The sequence below is a fragment of the Sus scrofa genome, chromosome 7, assembly GCF_054392235.1.
Source record: "Sus scrofa isolate SSC_HxYL_T2T_F1_AM1 chromosome 7, Sscrofa_HxYL_maternal_Yorkshire_Landrace_v2.0, whole genome shotgun sequence".
Lineage (NCBI taxonomy): Eukaryota > Metazoa > Chordata > Mammalia > Artiodactyla > Suidae > Sus > Sus scrofa.
This window is the reverse complement of record NC_139389.1, coordinates 85,541,394-85,555,677: the sequence shown is the minus strand read 5'-3', so window position 1 is coordinate 85,555,677 and position 14,284 is coordinate 85,541,394. Positions and strand designations below refer to the sequence as shown.

General features: G+C 39.8%; 2 protein-coding genes across 9 annotated transcripts in view; both read left to right on the top strand.

Moving 5' to 3' along the window:
• Nucleotides 1–14,284, top strand: part of LOC102166266 (uncharacterized) — a 565,109-nt gene that overhangs the window by 5,795 nt on the left and 545,030 nt on the right.
• LOC102160313 (T cell receptor delta constant) overlaps nt 1–14,284 on the top strand; it is a 660,440-nt gene that overhangs the window by 184,269 nt on the left and 461,887 nt on the right. For 3 of the 8 annotated variants that reach the window (XR_014810868.1, XR_014810863.1, XM_084969259.1), the window contains exons 1-2: nt 590–699; nt 906–1,216. The exons of 4 other annotated variants lie outside the window; for them this stretch is intronic. Coding sequence is in view for 2 of the 4 variants with exons in the window: in XM_084969259.1 (XP_084825385.1) it covers nt 651–699; nt 906–1,216 (360 nt within the window). In the remaining 2 variants the exon portion in view is untranslated. Of the gene's footprint in view, nt 1–589; nt 700–905; nt 1,217–14,284 lie in introns of those variants that run through there. One more of the 8 variants, XM_084969264.1, reaches the window with a different exon arrangement.

Below are 14,284 nucleotides of genomic sequence, written 5' to 3'. Positions count from 1 at the left end.
ACATAAACTGAACAGATTCTGAAAATCAGAACAAATGATTTTTTTATCATTTGATATTGAAGGAACTTATTTGTAGAAAGACTGAAGGAGAGCCCTAGAAACCAGTGAAAAAGGGATACATTTATCATTTGGGTAAGACTGTCTTTCACAAAGAAAGCCAAAGGTCTGTGAGTTTCTAAAAATGTCATTAAACTCCAAATGGTGAAAAGTAAATATAGACTAAATGAACAGTCAGTACTAGATTACAGGAAGGGTTGATAGCGTATACTAATCACTTTTCAATAAGCTAGGAAAATTATTCTGTGAGAAATTATCAGTGTATGTCACCTTGTCTCCAGTTCTCCTCAGCTCAAACCTTTAGTACTAGTTGCTTTAGTCAAGCGCCTTGTCAGGATCTGCATAACTTAATGGGAAAGACATAACTTATCTGGGAAAGACAAGTGGACAAAGTAAAGGTTTGTGGGGAACCAGACTTTTTCTCATCTGTGCATATGACACGTGGTCTATGAACATAACAAGCCCTACTTCCTGTCTGGGGGAGTCACACAGGAACCCAGGGACTATGTATATGAGCTGCCAGACACTCCAAGACACTGAACGCTCAGCCTGAGGCACAACAAAACACACTTGTGCAGGGGAATCCGTGCCACATGCCGCTCTCCAGCCTGCTCTGGCTCTTCCTGGCCTCCGTCTTCTCTGGTAGGGATGGTCCCACACATGGTGGGAAGGTTCAGGGGGAAAGGACTGCACACAGGCCCGGGTGCTTCACATGGACTTGGGGAGGAAGGGGGATGGCAGGAAAGCAGGCATATTATGATTTCAACTGGGTTTGTCTTTGGGTCCTAAAGTAGTCTAATTCCTACATTGTTTTATTCATAGCTTATGTCTTCTGATTTTTCCCAAAGGATCCAGTATGGCCCAGAAAGTTACTCAAGACCAGCCAACTGTATCCAGTCAAGTGGGAGAGGAAGTCACTTTAAACTGTCGGTATGAAGCACCTTGGAACACTAACTACCTTTTTTGGTATAAACAGCCTCCCAGTGGAGAGATGACTTTCCTTATTCATCAGGACACTTCTAAAACAAATGCAAAGGATGGTCGCTACTCTGTAAACTCCCGTAGAGGAGAGAAATCCCTCAGCCTCACCATTTCAGCCTTACAGCTGAAAGATTCTGCTACATACTTCTGTGCTCTCCGAGATCTCACGGTGTTTGAAGTAATAGGAAAAGCTGAACAAAAACCCCAGAGCTCAATAAGAGAGAGCCCCCCTGCTACAGGACCCAAGCTGAAATGCACACCTGCAGACCCCAGACAAGAAGGGGGCGTCCTGTGGTTGCTTCATCTGTGGTCTGGATGAGAGGATTTCTTTCTAAATAAAAGCTCCTTCTATGTCATTTGGGAGCAGATGTCTAGACAACTTGCTATTACATTTTCAGTCCTGAATTTCTGACTTTAAATCAATTATACAGGACATATGTAAATGTGTCTAAAGTTGAAAGCTTGCCCCAAAATAATTTAAAGTGGCAATGTCACTTAGATATGCTCACATCAGAAACCTGCATCTAGTTATCTGGATTCATCATAAAAATCATTTCCTTAGTCCTTTCTTCTTAGGCTTTGTGTCTTTCTAGGACATTTACTGTGTGGTCTTGTCTCTGGCTGGGCAACCAGATGCAGAAGCCTGTTTTCTGGAGCAGAATATTCCATAGATCTAGGCTATAGAATGTTCCTCTACTGAAGACACTCGGGCAGGATAAATGGTGATGAATCTTTTGTGAATATCATTGCTGATCCTGTGGTTTCAGCTTGCCCATAGGTCCAAGGGCTGCTGAAGCAATTCTGACTGAACAGTCTGGGTGGTGATGAGAAAGGAGGAGGATGCAGTCAGGCACCTCGAGGTTCTGTCTGGGGATGTGTGGAGAGAATGAACACTCTGTACAGAGATCAGTTTCTATGTGTGACCCTGTCTTCCTGAACAGGACTGAGCAGCCCCTGGAGTGTGGAACCTGGTCCGCCGTCTCTGCATGCTCAGGAAGGAGAGAGCACCAATTTCACATGCAATTTCCCTTTAAGCTCTTTCTATGCTCTACACTGGTACAGAGGGGGACCTGCTCAAAGCCCCAAGAACCTCTTTGTAATGACTTTAAATGGGGGTGGGAAGGAGGAAAGATGAGCCTGAGTCTGTCTGAATACAAAGGAGGGTCACAGCTGCATGTGCATCACAGGATCCCAGCCTGAAGACTCAGCCATTGACCTTTATGCCTCCACTCAGGGCTCCCCAGGCACCTGCAGCCCCACCCAGACCCCTGCCTGGAGCTGCTCTGGTGCCAGCTGATGCAGAACCATGTGTGTGGTGGGAGGGAAAAAATTCAATGCATCTCAGTGTTTTCCATAATCAGGGGAAATGCAGACATAGACAAACAGGCATTCCAGTCACTGTAGTTCCCTCAACTAACTGGATGTTACTAAAGGTCACTAACCTTGACTCCCATCAGTATACTGGCTACATCACTGAGTCAGATTCCTGGCTTCCTCCTTTGCCATGATTCCAAGTTACTTAATGGTTAGGTTACTCAAACCGACCTAAAAGTATCTGGTTACTAGGATAATAGTTAAACCTCATTGCTTCTACATCCTAAGAGCTAGTTCTTCAATAGCGTGTCTTCACAAGAACATGTGCTATACCCTCTCATGCACCTGGCATGGAAATCTGCAAGTTTCATACCAGAATAATTGATTCTGCCTCATTCAACTCATTGCGGATTTGGGTTTTGGTTTAGTTCAATCTTCCCAGTACATGGATCTGCATTTCATTTCTTCTTATATGTGACTCTTTGCATTTTTAAATATCACTTTTGATATCTGATTAATTGGGGAAGTTCACTACAAACTTGGTCCCTCCTTCAGTTTTGTGATTGTGATGTTGAAGCAACTGAACTCTAGGATCTAAGTTTCTTTGTTTATAATTTCCAGGTGATGAGTCGGGTCGAATATCTGGGCACACTTTTTGTAGATTTCCAGGTAACCCATAAGTTTTATACCCCACTGTTACTCCTGAGGCCTCTAATTCTAGAGAATTTCTGAGTTTTGTCTACATGAATTAACTTGCTTTTGGTCTTTATCTAATAGCTTAAGTTTCCGTTTTCTCCCAACATCTACATTAGTAAGTAGTTTCCAGATTCTATCCAGCTTCCTAAATTATGTTGCCATTGTGTTCTCTCCACACCAGCACATCAATCTCTTTTTTGTTGATTCATTTTTTTAAAAATATTATTACTATCATCATCTCACTTATAGGATAAAATAACGCCTGCTATAAAAACTTCATTGCGGAGCTCCCGTTGTGGCGCAGTGGTTACCCAATCTGACTGGGAACCATGAGGTTGCGGGTTCCATCCCTGGCCTTGATCAGTGGGTTAAGGATCTGGCATTGCCATGAGCTGTGGTGTAAGTCACAGATGCGGTTCGGATCCTGCGTTGCTGTGGCTGTGGTATAGGTCGGTGGCTACAGCACCGATTAGACCCCTAGCCTGGGAACCTCCATATGCCACATGTGTAGCCCTGGAAAAGGCAAAAAAAAAAAAAAAAAAAAAAAAAAGTCTAAAAAAAATTTCATTGGATTGCACACAAATGCCTCAGACTGAAACCATTTAAGAAACTTAAAAAAAGATTTATTTTCAAAGATCATTCACAAGGCTTCAAGGACTCTATTTGACCATTAGACTAGGAGTGGTTGAATCCATTTTGCTATGTGAAGGTGTGTAGACGTGGAAGTCATAGCACAGGATGGAGCAAGGAGAACATGCAGTTCCTTGTACACTAGGGTTAGTGGAGTAAAACAACACAAAAGAAGAGCTGCTGGTCAACTTCCAAGCTGGGTATCCAACATTATTAATATAAAGATCAAGGGAAGAAATTTCTTAATATTCATGGTAATGATCTTGAGGTTTTAGCTAACTCTGAATTGGTAGAAATAAAATGCACACTAAAAAATATTTAAAAAGGAGTTTCCATCGTGGTGCAGCAGAAATGAATCCGACTAGGAACCATGAGGTTGCAGGTTCGATCCCTGGCCCCACTCAGTGTGTTAAGGATCCAGCGTTGCCGTGAGCTGTGGTGAGCTGTGGTGTACGTCACAGGTGAGGCTTGGATCTGGCGTTGCAGTGGCTGTGGTGTAGACCGACGGCTACAGCTTGGATTAGACCCCTAGCCTGGGAACCTCCATATGGTGTGGGTGTGGCCCTAAAAAGGGAAAAGACAAAAAAAATAAAAAATAAAAATAAATAAATAAATGAATAAATAAAGCAAGGGCAAAGTAGGGCTCATCTGGCATTGATGCAACATAATGCTTCACAGCCTGTTCACGACATAGAACATATAGAAATTGATTATGTTTACACAGCCCATCATGTAGAATGCTGCTTCAAACCGACTCATGCCTGTAAGTTCCTTGGGCCCCTTGTTTGCATTAGAGGTGATGGGATAAAGTTCTTCCCCCACATGTAATCAGTTCCTGGATGCAGCGGCACAAAATTTAGACAATCTACTGTTATAAACATGGAGGAAAATGTTAATTTGGAGTGGAGAGTCCTTACCAGAAAATTAAAGTCATGTGTCACTAAGGGAATATGAAACAATAGTCTCAGTTTTGTTGGCTTCTCAAGTGGATCTGAAATTGAAAATAGTCTACTAAATTTTGATTATTCATAGAGATACAAGCATGACTTTTTATTTTATTTTATTTATTTTATTTTATTTTGTCTTTTTAGGGCCTCACCTGCAGCATATGGTTCCCAGGCTAGGGGTCCAATAGGAGCTGTAGCTGTTGGCCTACCCCAGAGCCACAGCAATGCAGGATCCAAGCTGCATCTGCGACCTACACCACAGCTCATGGCAATGCCGGATCCTTAACCCACTGATCAAGGCCAGGGATCAAACCCTCCACCTATTGGTTCCTAGTTGGATTCATTTCTGCTGCGCCAGGATAGGAACTCCAAGCATGATTTTTTAAATAGCCCCTCATTTTTTTTTTTTTAGAGTTAGTCACATGGAATGAGAAGAATGAGTGAAATATAAAAATCATATCAGATAAGAAAAGCTTACATCTCCCTGTTTATTGTAGGGCCCCAATATAAGCAACCAGCCACTGGGTCCTGTGTCATAGGGGCCCAAAGCTCCCATCACATCTGAGCATCACCAGTTCCTCTTCTGTGTGAGGGCAGGAGTACTATAGCCATATATGAAATAAAATTAACAGTAATTCCAGGCCCAGCTACTAGAGATAAACTGAAATCTGAGAGAGGAAAAAAACACTTTTATTCTTGCCAATTTCTCTCAGGTCCTCAACAAGGCTCCTTTACAGGACTTCAGAGGCATTGTGTTTTGTAACATCACAAACCACCCCAAACCTCAACCTCTTCAAACAGCTACTGTTTCATTATCTCATGATACCTTTGCTCCATGTGACACCTGGGGACCCGACAACTGTGGAATTCCTCAAATTGCTGACTCAAGTGTCACGGGGCTCAGTGGCAATCCGAAAGAGGGCTGGGCTCATCTCTCACTGTAGACAGTCTCAGGGATGACCATGACCCCTGCACATGGTCTCTCCTCAGAGCTTCCAAAATCTCAGCAGTGTAAGCTTCAAACACATTTTAAATCCAAAGTTGCAAGTCATGCTTTCTTCGTTTTATTCAAGGCTTATGCTAGGTGTTGGCACTTTCACATAAGTTAGAGAATTAGCTTCTAACACAAAAGGTTGCTAGTGATTTGATTGGGATTGTGTTAACTTATGGATTCATTTAGGACAATTGGTATCTTAACACACAGTCTTTAGATTCATGCGATATCCTCTTTTTTTTTTTTTTTTTTTTTGGTCTTTTTTTGTCTTTTGTTGTTGTTGTTGCTATTTCTTGGGCCGCTCCTGCGGCATATGGAGGTTCCCAGGCTAGGGGTCTAATCGGAGCTGTAACCACCGGCCTACGCCAGAGCCACAGCAACGCGGGATCCGAGCCGCGTCTGCAACCTACACCACAGCTCACGGCAACACCGGATCGTTAACCCACTGAGCAAGGGCAGGGATCGAACCCGCAACCTCATGGTTCCTAGTCGGATTCGTTAACCACTGCGCCACAACAGGAACTCCTTTTTTTTTTTTTAAACATAGGTCCTCTCTAATTTCTGGTATTCATGGAGTAATTTTGGAAAGGACTTGCATACCCTATATTAAATTAGTTCCCAAATGCCTAATAAATGGTATTTTAATTGCATTTTCTAATGCTTTTGGCTAGAATGTAGAAATAAAAGTGATTATTTTTGTGTTTAGTGATCTTGTTAATTCATCTATTAGTACTAGTTCTTATAGTTTGTTTAGAGATACAGTTTTATTTTCTACAAATGTAATATCTCTGGATTAAAATGGTTTACTTCTCAGTCTTCAAACTTAATTCATTTTATAGTTTTTCCTGATTTGATGCCAGGCCTCCAGTAGGACAGTGACTTGGAGTAGTAGTAGTCTACATGACTTGTTTGTGACCCTATAGAGAAGGACTTTTAATATCGTCTTCATTGATAGCCTTTATCAGATTCAGGAATTTCTCTCCTATTTCTGGATTTTTGAGAGTATCCATCACGCAGAGGTGTTAGTGTTTTATCAGAGTCTCTTGATTTTCTGAAAGTCAGTTTATGTACATTATTTTGGCTTTCATCAAGTAAAGGAAGGAAACCTCACTTCACATAGTTTTAGAGATATGACCCTCTAAAATTCAAAGCTCTGAAAAAAAAAGCCAATAGACTAGACAAACTTGGTTTTAATTCTTCATAGTCATAAAGAGTATTTTCGTTTTTCAGTTATTATTTAAGATGACACTTTGTAGTGGTTTCTAGGATTTTCTAAAAAATAAAGAGGAAGAAATCAAAAAAAGTTGAAAAGTTATTGTTGAGTGTTCCCATTATGGCTCAGTGGAAAGGAACCTGACTAGTATCCATGAGGATGCTGGTTTGATCCCTGGCTTCATTCAGTTGGTTGAGGATCTGGCTTTGCTGTGGTGCAGGTCACAGATGCAGCTGGGTTCCTGGGTTGCTGTGGCTGGGGTGTATGCCAGCAGCTGTAGCTCTGATTCGACCCCTAGCGTAAGAACTTTCACATGCTGTACATGCAGCCCTAAAAAGCAAAAAATAAAAGTAAAAAGGTATTATTACTTTTCTTCTGCTTTTTACTAATATAATAATATTGTTCATTCCTACCCATTTAAATATTTTCAGTAGTAGTACTATTTGACTTGTCTGTGTGTGTTTGTGTGTGTGTTTGCCACAGAACAGGTTCCCAGTGAATATTTATGAATGTTTGTTAAATGAATAAAGCATGATTACCATGACATCTATTACCATAAATGTCTAATTTAGTCTAATTTTCCTCCATCCTAGGTGGGAAGTTTGTTGTCTGTTCTTGCATTTTGTCCACAAATATAACCCTCTATTTATGCTGTTGGAGTGTTTTATTTTACCTGTCTTCCATAAAACTTGGAGACTGTTTTTAGAATTATTCAAAGAGATGCTCAGCATAAATTCTTTCACTAGATTAATGAATAACAAGTACTCATTCAGGAAACAGGTAATTCTTGAGTGTCTGGGATGTACCAACCTTTCTTGTAAACACTAAATAATATGGGCTTTGAAAGTAACCTTTAAATATGGGAAGATTGGAGACAAAAGGAGTATTAAAGGAGAAGCCAACAACTGAGAATCATTTGACTGAAATAAAGCAATAAAAACAAAACCTTCTGTGAGGTGTTATAGGAACAAGAAAACACAGATGAGTAAAAAGGTATTACAAGTAAGATGTTTACCTTCAAATCTGAAGAGTCTTTGAAAAGATTGCTGACTGACTTTTGCCCTGGGTTTAGCGCTGCAGTTCATTTATTCAGTAACAAGAGGGGGCTGCTTCATCTGGAAACAGCATTCTCTTCTGGGAGAAAGAAAGGTTATGTTTTCTATGGATGTTCCAGGAAAAAGGAAAAATGACATACTTTCTTCCTCTTTAGACAACTTGTACTTTACAATCCCTTGTTGAGGGTGTGTGGTCAAGGATTCAGGGGATTTAGCCCAGTAGCCTAAGCCCTCTCCAGGTATCTCCCTAATCACTGCATTCTCTTTCCCTCCTCTGATTATCCCTTACCTTCCCTATTCCTTGTGCTCTTTTTTTCTTCCCTCGGCTAACTTTTTCTATCATCCCCACCCACTGCCCTTCACCTCACCTGCTTTGCTTTCCCTTCTGTCTTTTCTCTCTGCCTCAGCATCCTTTGTGCAAAGCAAAGTGCATAGAGACATGAGGATTAAGGACCACTGTTCAAGGAGGATAAGGTGAACACTGTCCATGTCATGAGTTACTATGTGAAGAACAGGTGCATGGAGAAATGACTACATAGATAGTGGTAGATGCATGATTCTTGGAACCATTATAGGAAGCTGGAGCTCCAGAATGTGCAGCTTTTAATTTTAATGTTGCTAATTCCCTGTCCCCCACAAACATATCACTGCCATGTTACAGAGCCATTCTTGGCATAGGTCTTTGGTCTCTGTAATGAACGCCAATTACATTTTTGGAGAACATAAATAAAAACACTGAAGTAGTGGGTAGTTGCCAGAGAGTTATGGGAGCATTATGTCACGGACTCGTAGAATTACATTGATTTGTGGTCAGGAGTTAATTTGCATTTTTTTTGACATAGGGACTATGATTGATGCTCAGACCACCCAGCCAAACTCCAAGGACTGTGCTGAAGGGGAAGATGTAAAGCTGCCTTGTAACCACTCTACCATCAGTGGAGCTGACTATATACATTGGTATCGGCAAAATCCCAATCAGAGTCCACAGCACATCATTCATGGCTTACAAAGCAATGTGACCAACAGCATGGCTTCTCTGACCATAGCTTCAGACAGAAAGTCCAGCACCTTGATCCTGCCCCGGGTGACACTGAGAGACACCGCTGTGTACTACTGCATCCTAAGAGACCCACAGTGGGACAGATGGGGCTGTACCTGTACAGTATCTCTCTGGTGACAAGGATGGGAGTGGAGGGGGGCAGAATCACTGAGAGCAAATCTAGAGCCATCTAGAGTGAGAGTCAGAGAGCAAGAAGAAAAGAGGGAAAAACAGGAGAAGGAAAGGGCGAGAATATGGATAAAGAAAAGAAGAAAGAGAGGACAAGGAATCAGTGCTTCATTGGTTGATGTGGCTGAGAGAATGATCTGGAGAATAAGAATCATAATTTTAACATAGCAAGAAAGTGAAGATGTATAAATAGGTTTTTATGGCTCCTCCTCAAGTCAATAAAGTGCTGGTTTCAGTGTGTTTGTCTCAACATAAAAATTGAGGAAAATCCAAGTAATTCTCCTTTCCCACAGGCTTCCTTCATTAGACCCAGGGCAGGTACAGACCCAGAGGGCGTATAAGTCCAGCTGTTCCATTTACCAAAAGCAAACTAGTCTTTCTCTGAAACGTTTTTGTTGCTAGTCTAGAACATGCATATATGTGATGAAGCTTTTTTGGAAAGAAACAAAAACTAAGTAACTATGTTTAATTGTCTAGAAGTCTTGTCTCTATGATGAATTTTTATTTTTTAATATTCCCTAAGCAACACATAGATCCTCTCATCATAAAAGACTCGGGCAGAGCAAAAGCAAAAGCCCATGGCTCTATCTCATTCCACCCTACCTCCCATCATCCTTCTCTGAGGAAAGCAGTTCTGATAGTTTGTCATATAATGCCAGCCTATTTTGTTTCAATTATATACATATTTGCACATCATTTTGTGTAACTCCATGCACATATACAAACACACACAACAAATACAAAAACAATTTGCCATATAAATTGGGTTATTTCGACTTTTTACAACCGGCCTTTTGATTTTCACTTAAATAGTTTCCTGGAGATCTTTCTACTGTTGCAAAAAGTAGAGAGGCCATTTACCTCTTTTGGATGCCTGTTCAGTACTTTGAAACATTTCATCATTAAACGAATTTCTTTCCTATTAATGAATATTTGTTTCTATTTCTTTGCTGTCATAAAGATTGTTGCCTTTACACATATTCATAGAGACACTTTTGTATGTGTGTGAAATTTTTTTTTAATAACACTATATTATATATTTGAAAGTTGGTAGGAAAGTAGATCTTTTTTTTTTTTTTTCAATAATATGATTTTTCTTTTTTTTTAATTTTCCCACTGTACAGCAAGGGGGTCAGGTTATCCTTAGATGTACACATTGCAGTTACAATTTTTTCCGCCACCCTTTCTTCTGTTGCGACATGAGTATCAAGACATAGTTCTCAATGCTATTCAGCAGGATCTCCTTGTAAATCTATTCTAGGTTGTGTCTGATAAGCCCAAGCTCCCGATCCCTCCCACTCCCTCCCCCTCCCATCAGGCAGCCACAAGTCTCTTCTCCAAGTCCATGATTTTCTTTTCTGAGGAGATGTTCATTTGTGCTGGATATTAGATTCCAGTTATAAGTGATATCATATGGTATTTGGCTTTGTCTTTCTGGCTCATTTCACTCAGTATGAGATTCTTAATTAGATATCTGAGATTGGAATTTCTATATTCAAAAAAGGCATGTTTAAAATTTTGGATAAAGTGACAGCTGACCCTCTATATGGTATAAACAATCATACTTCAACCAGCAGGTATTCCAATTCCTTGTGCTTTGGAGTAGTTTTTCCTTTCTATATTGGCACTCTCTCTTTCGACCTTGGTCATGTGCTTATTCCTACCTTGTGACCATTTTTCTATTAGGTTATCCTTCATTTTCTTTTTCTTTGTAGGATTTATTTCTACCAACTGTTTAGAGAGTGTTTTGCTTTTATTTTTGCTTGTGTATTTTGTTCTAACGTGTTACCCTTTTAAAAAAAAATGACGTAGCTTTTAGTTCTTAAATTCTCAAATCTAGCAAGCATTTATTTCTTTTTTCCTTCAAAAGTCAGTGTCTATTTAGGAAAGCCTAAATATATCTTTTAATCTTCATTACCATTTGGTGAAGAGTTATTTTAAGGCTTATGCTACATATTAGAAAACTAAGCTTCAAAGGGATTTAAAAACTTAGCAATATTCACAGTCTTCATAAGTGTTAGCACCAACTTTTAAATTTATTTTTAAACTTGAAATTGTCAAGCTTCAAAAACTGAGCATACGTTGTTCAATCTCGCTTTACTGGGAGCAGTAGTAAGAAGAAAATCCCCCCAAAATGATTCAAATGGAGAGTCAGTGGAGGGGATCATAGAACCCACTGCAGAAAGTGATACACATTTCAGAGCAAAATGTCAAGATGTTAGAGTAGAAATCACGCCCCATGACTTGAGAAAAGCAAAGCAATCGTCCCTAATTCCATAAAGAGACACGCTAGTCCCCAGATATTCAAATGGGAGTAAATATAAGTTGTTGATTGTAGAGAGATTCTAAATCATCCTTAGCTCTTTAGTAGGAAAGAGGAAAAGAAATAGACGAAACCAGGGCACAAGACAGATAACACAGGAGAGAGGCATTCTGGTCCTGGATGTGTACGGCATCATTCGCATCATATCCTTGGACCTTCAAGAGGACAGAGGTTGTCCTGGTGTATCCGATAAATGTAAACTGCTAGTTTATCACACTTGGAACCTGCTTTGATTCTGTGAGTGAAACATAAGGAAACGTATGTGTACTCCAGTCTTGGAAAGTACAGTGGGAGCTGCTGTAGCAGTTTCCAAAGATCAGCATGTCTCCTTCAGGATCCCCCCCAGTCACTTTCCACTCATTTCCCTTTCTTCACAGCCTTGAGCTCATTTTCCCTTGTCCTCACTTCCCTTTTTCTGCAACACATATTTTTGTGTTTTGTTTATTGATATATCTTCAGTAATTAGCACAGAATCTGACAAATAGTAAATGCTCAATATTTATTGAATAAATGAACACCCATGACTGAAAATTTTACTGACCATTGCTAAGGATGCAATAAAATATTGAGGGCATGAGATCCTCTATAAAATATAAGAAAGTCAGAAAACATTACATGGATTTCATAATGAAGACACAGATATACTCCCAAATCCTGATTTATTCATGGACTCTCTAGTTCCTTCCTTCCTATTTTCCTTTCTTCTTTCCTACCTCCCACTCTCTCACTTTTCCTTCCTTTCTTTCTTCACTCCTTCTTCTTATCATCATCAGTGACATATCTCTACGGGTATTTTGTTAAGCTCTTGCTCCAAAACTTCAGTTCATTCCAATTCAAAATTCTCTTTCTCCCTAACATTCTTCATAGGTCATGCTAAGTGGTGTAAATTTCTCCTCCCCTAATTCTTAATATATTGTGTTTGTCATAAGGTGGTTGACACCAGACATTTTGACAGATTACAGTTGCATTTAGCTAGAATCTGCTGTAAAGAGGCAAAGAATACTCTTAAGTTTACAAAAAAGAATAACAACAAAAAAATAATCATTTAGACATCATTTAGTGCTCCCAGTCAACCCATGTCCATAAAAATAAACCCATGAAAGTATAAAAAGTACATAGGATGATTCAGCAATGCTGTGCCCACAAGAAACTGTGCTTGTCAACCCTAAAGTAGTGAACAGATGTGTTCGATCCTTTTCGTATATTCCTTTCTTTTTCATCATGTTCAGAAATAATCCTCTACCAAACAAATAAAAAAAAATCATGTGCTATCCTTGTATTCAACGTTTTCTGCTTTAAAATATTCTCCTAAATTTATCTTCATAAATTACAGACTTAGAGAGGTTTTTTGTTTGTTTGTTTACAGAACTGTTGTTAATCCTACCTCTAGATGTTCCAGTAGAAATTTGCCATTAGTAGATGATTTCACAAGAAAATAACAGGAGTTAATAAGACTGAGCATCACTGGTACATTTTGTCTTTTGACTTCTACTTCCTACAGACAATATAGATTGAGTCAGGAAAAGACTGTTAGCCATGCATATTGGTGATTCTAAGTTGTTGCCATGTCACTTTCCTCCCCTTCAAGGTTCAGCCTCTGGGAAGAGATTTTATTTTATTTTATTTTATTTATTTATGTTTTTGTCTTTTTAGGGCCACACCTGCAGTATAAGGAGGTTCCCAGGCTAGGGGTCTAATCAGAGCTACAGCTGCTGGCCTACACCAGAGCCACAGCAACACTGGATCCTTAACCCACTGAGCGAGGCCAGGGATCAAACCCGAAACCTCATGGTTCCTAGCCAGATTCGTTAACCTCTGAACCATGACAGGAATTCCTGGGAAGAGGTTTTATATTCAAATTTTCTTCTCCTTTGTCTCATCTCTACTACAGTTGAGCTTCTGCTGAAAATCATGATCTTTGTGCTGCTAAAAATCAATAGACGCCTTTCAGTAATCATCTCACTGGACAGACATTTCTTCTGCAATTGTTCTGTTGGGATTTCTTCCTTCTTGAAATTCCTCTTCCAGACTCTTTCACAGCACCAGTCATTTCTGATTTGCCATACATTCTCTGGACTACCCTCTGAGGCTTTTCTGATAATTTCTCAAATCAGCTTTTGGTTTCCTTGGACATTTCCCTGCATATCTGGTCTCTTCGGAATTTTGCTCCAGTTATATCTTGGTGAAATTATCTCCATTCTCAAAGAGTAGTGCTGCATCATAAATAATGTAGTAGGTAAGGAACTGGGCTTAGTCTAACAGAATTAGGTTCTAATACTCGTGTGTCGTATGACAAATCATTTACTTTCAAAAGAAATTTATCTTCCTTCCAATAGGGGAGCAGAGTATCTACACTAAAGGCCATTGTGTTAAATTATCAGTGGTCAATGACACAGATTCTTGAATCATACCAATGGCAAAAATTGCAGTTTTCACTTACTGTTTGACTTTCAACAAATTACACACATTCTTCCTTGCTTTGCTTTCCTCATGTAAAAAATGAGGGGGATTTACTTCATAGGATTAAATAGTGGTACTTAATTCATAGTATTAAAAGAGCCTCTTAACAAGCAAACACCTGAAATACTGTCATCACATTAGAATGCCAAGTAATTCAAGCCTAGATAGAAGCAGGAAGGAGATGGGGCATAAAAGCCTCAAGGCTCAATTTTTTCCTTTCGTTGCCTCCAGAGGGTGATGTTGCATAAACTGGAAATGTCACCTCTCAGAAAAGTTCTACCTCCTTCCTATGAGCTTCTTGGCTCACAGCTCACTGTGGGGGACATTCTGAACAGGCTCAACACTAGGAGCAGGCATTGTCAAGGAAGCCTATCTTATTAACAGTC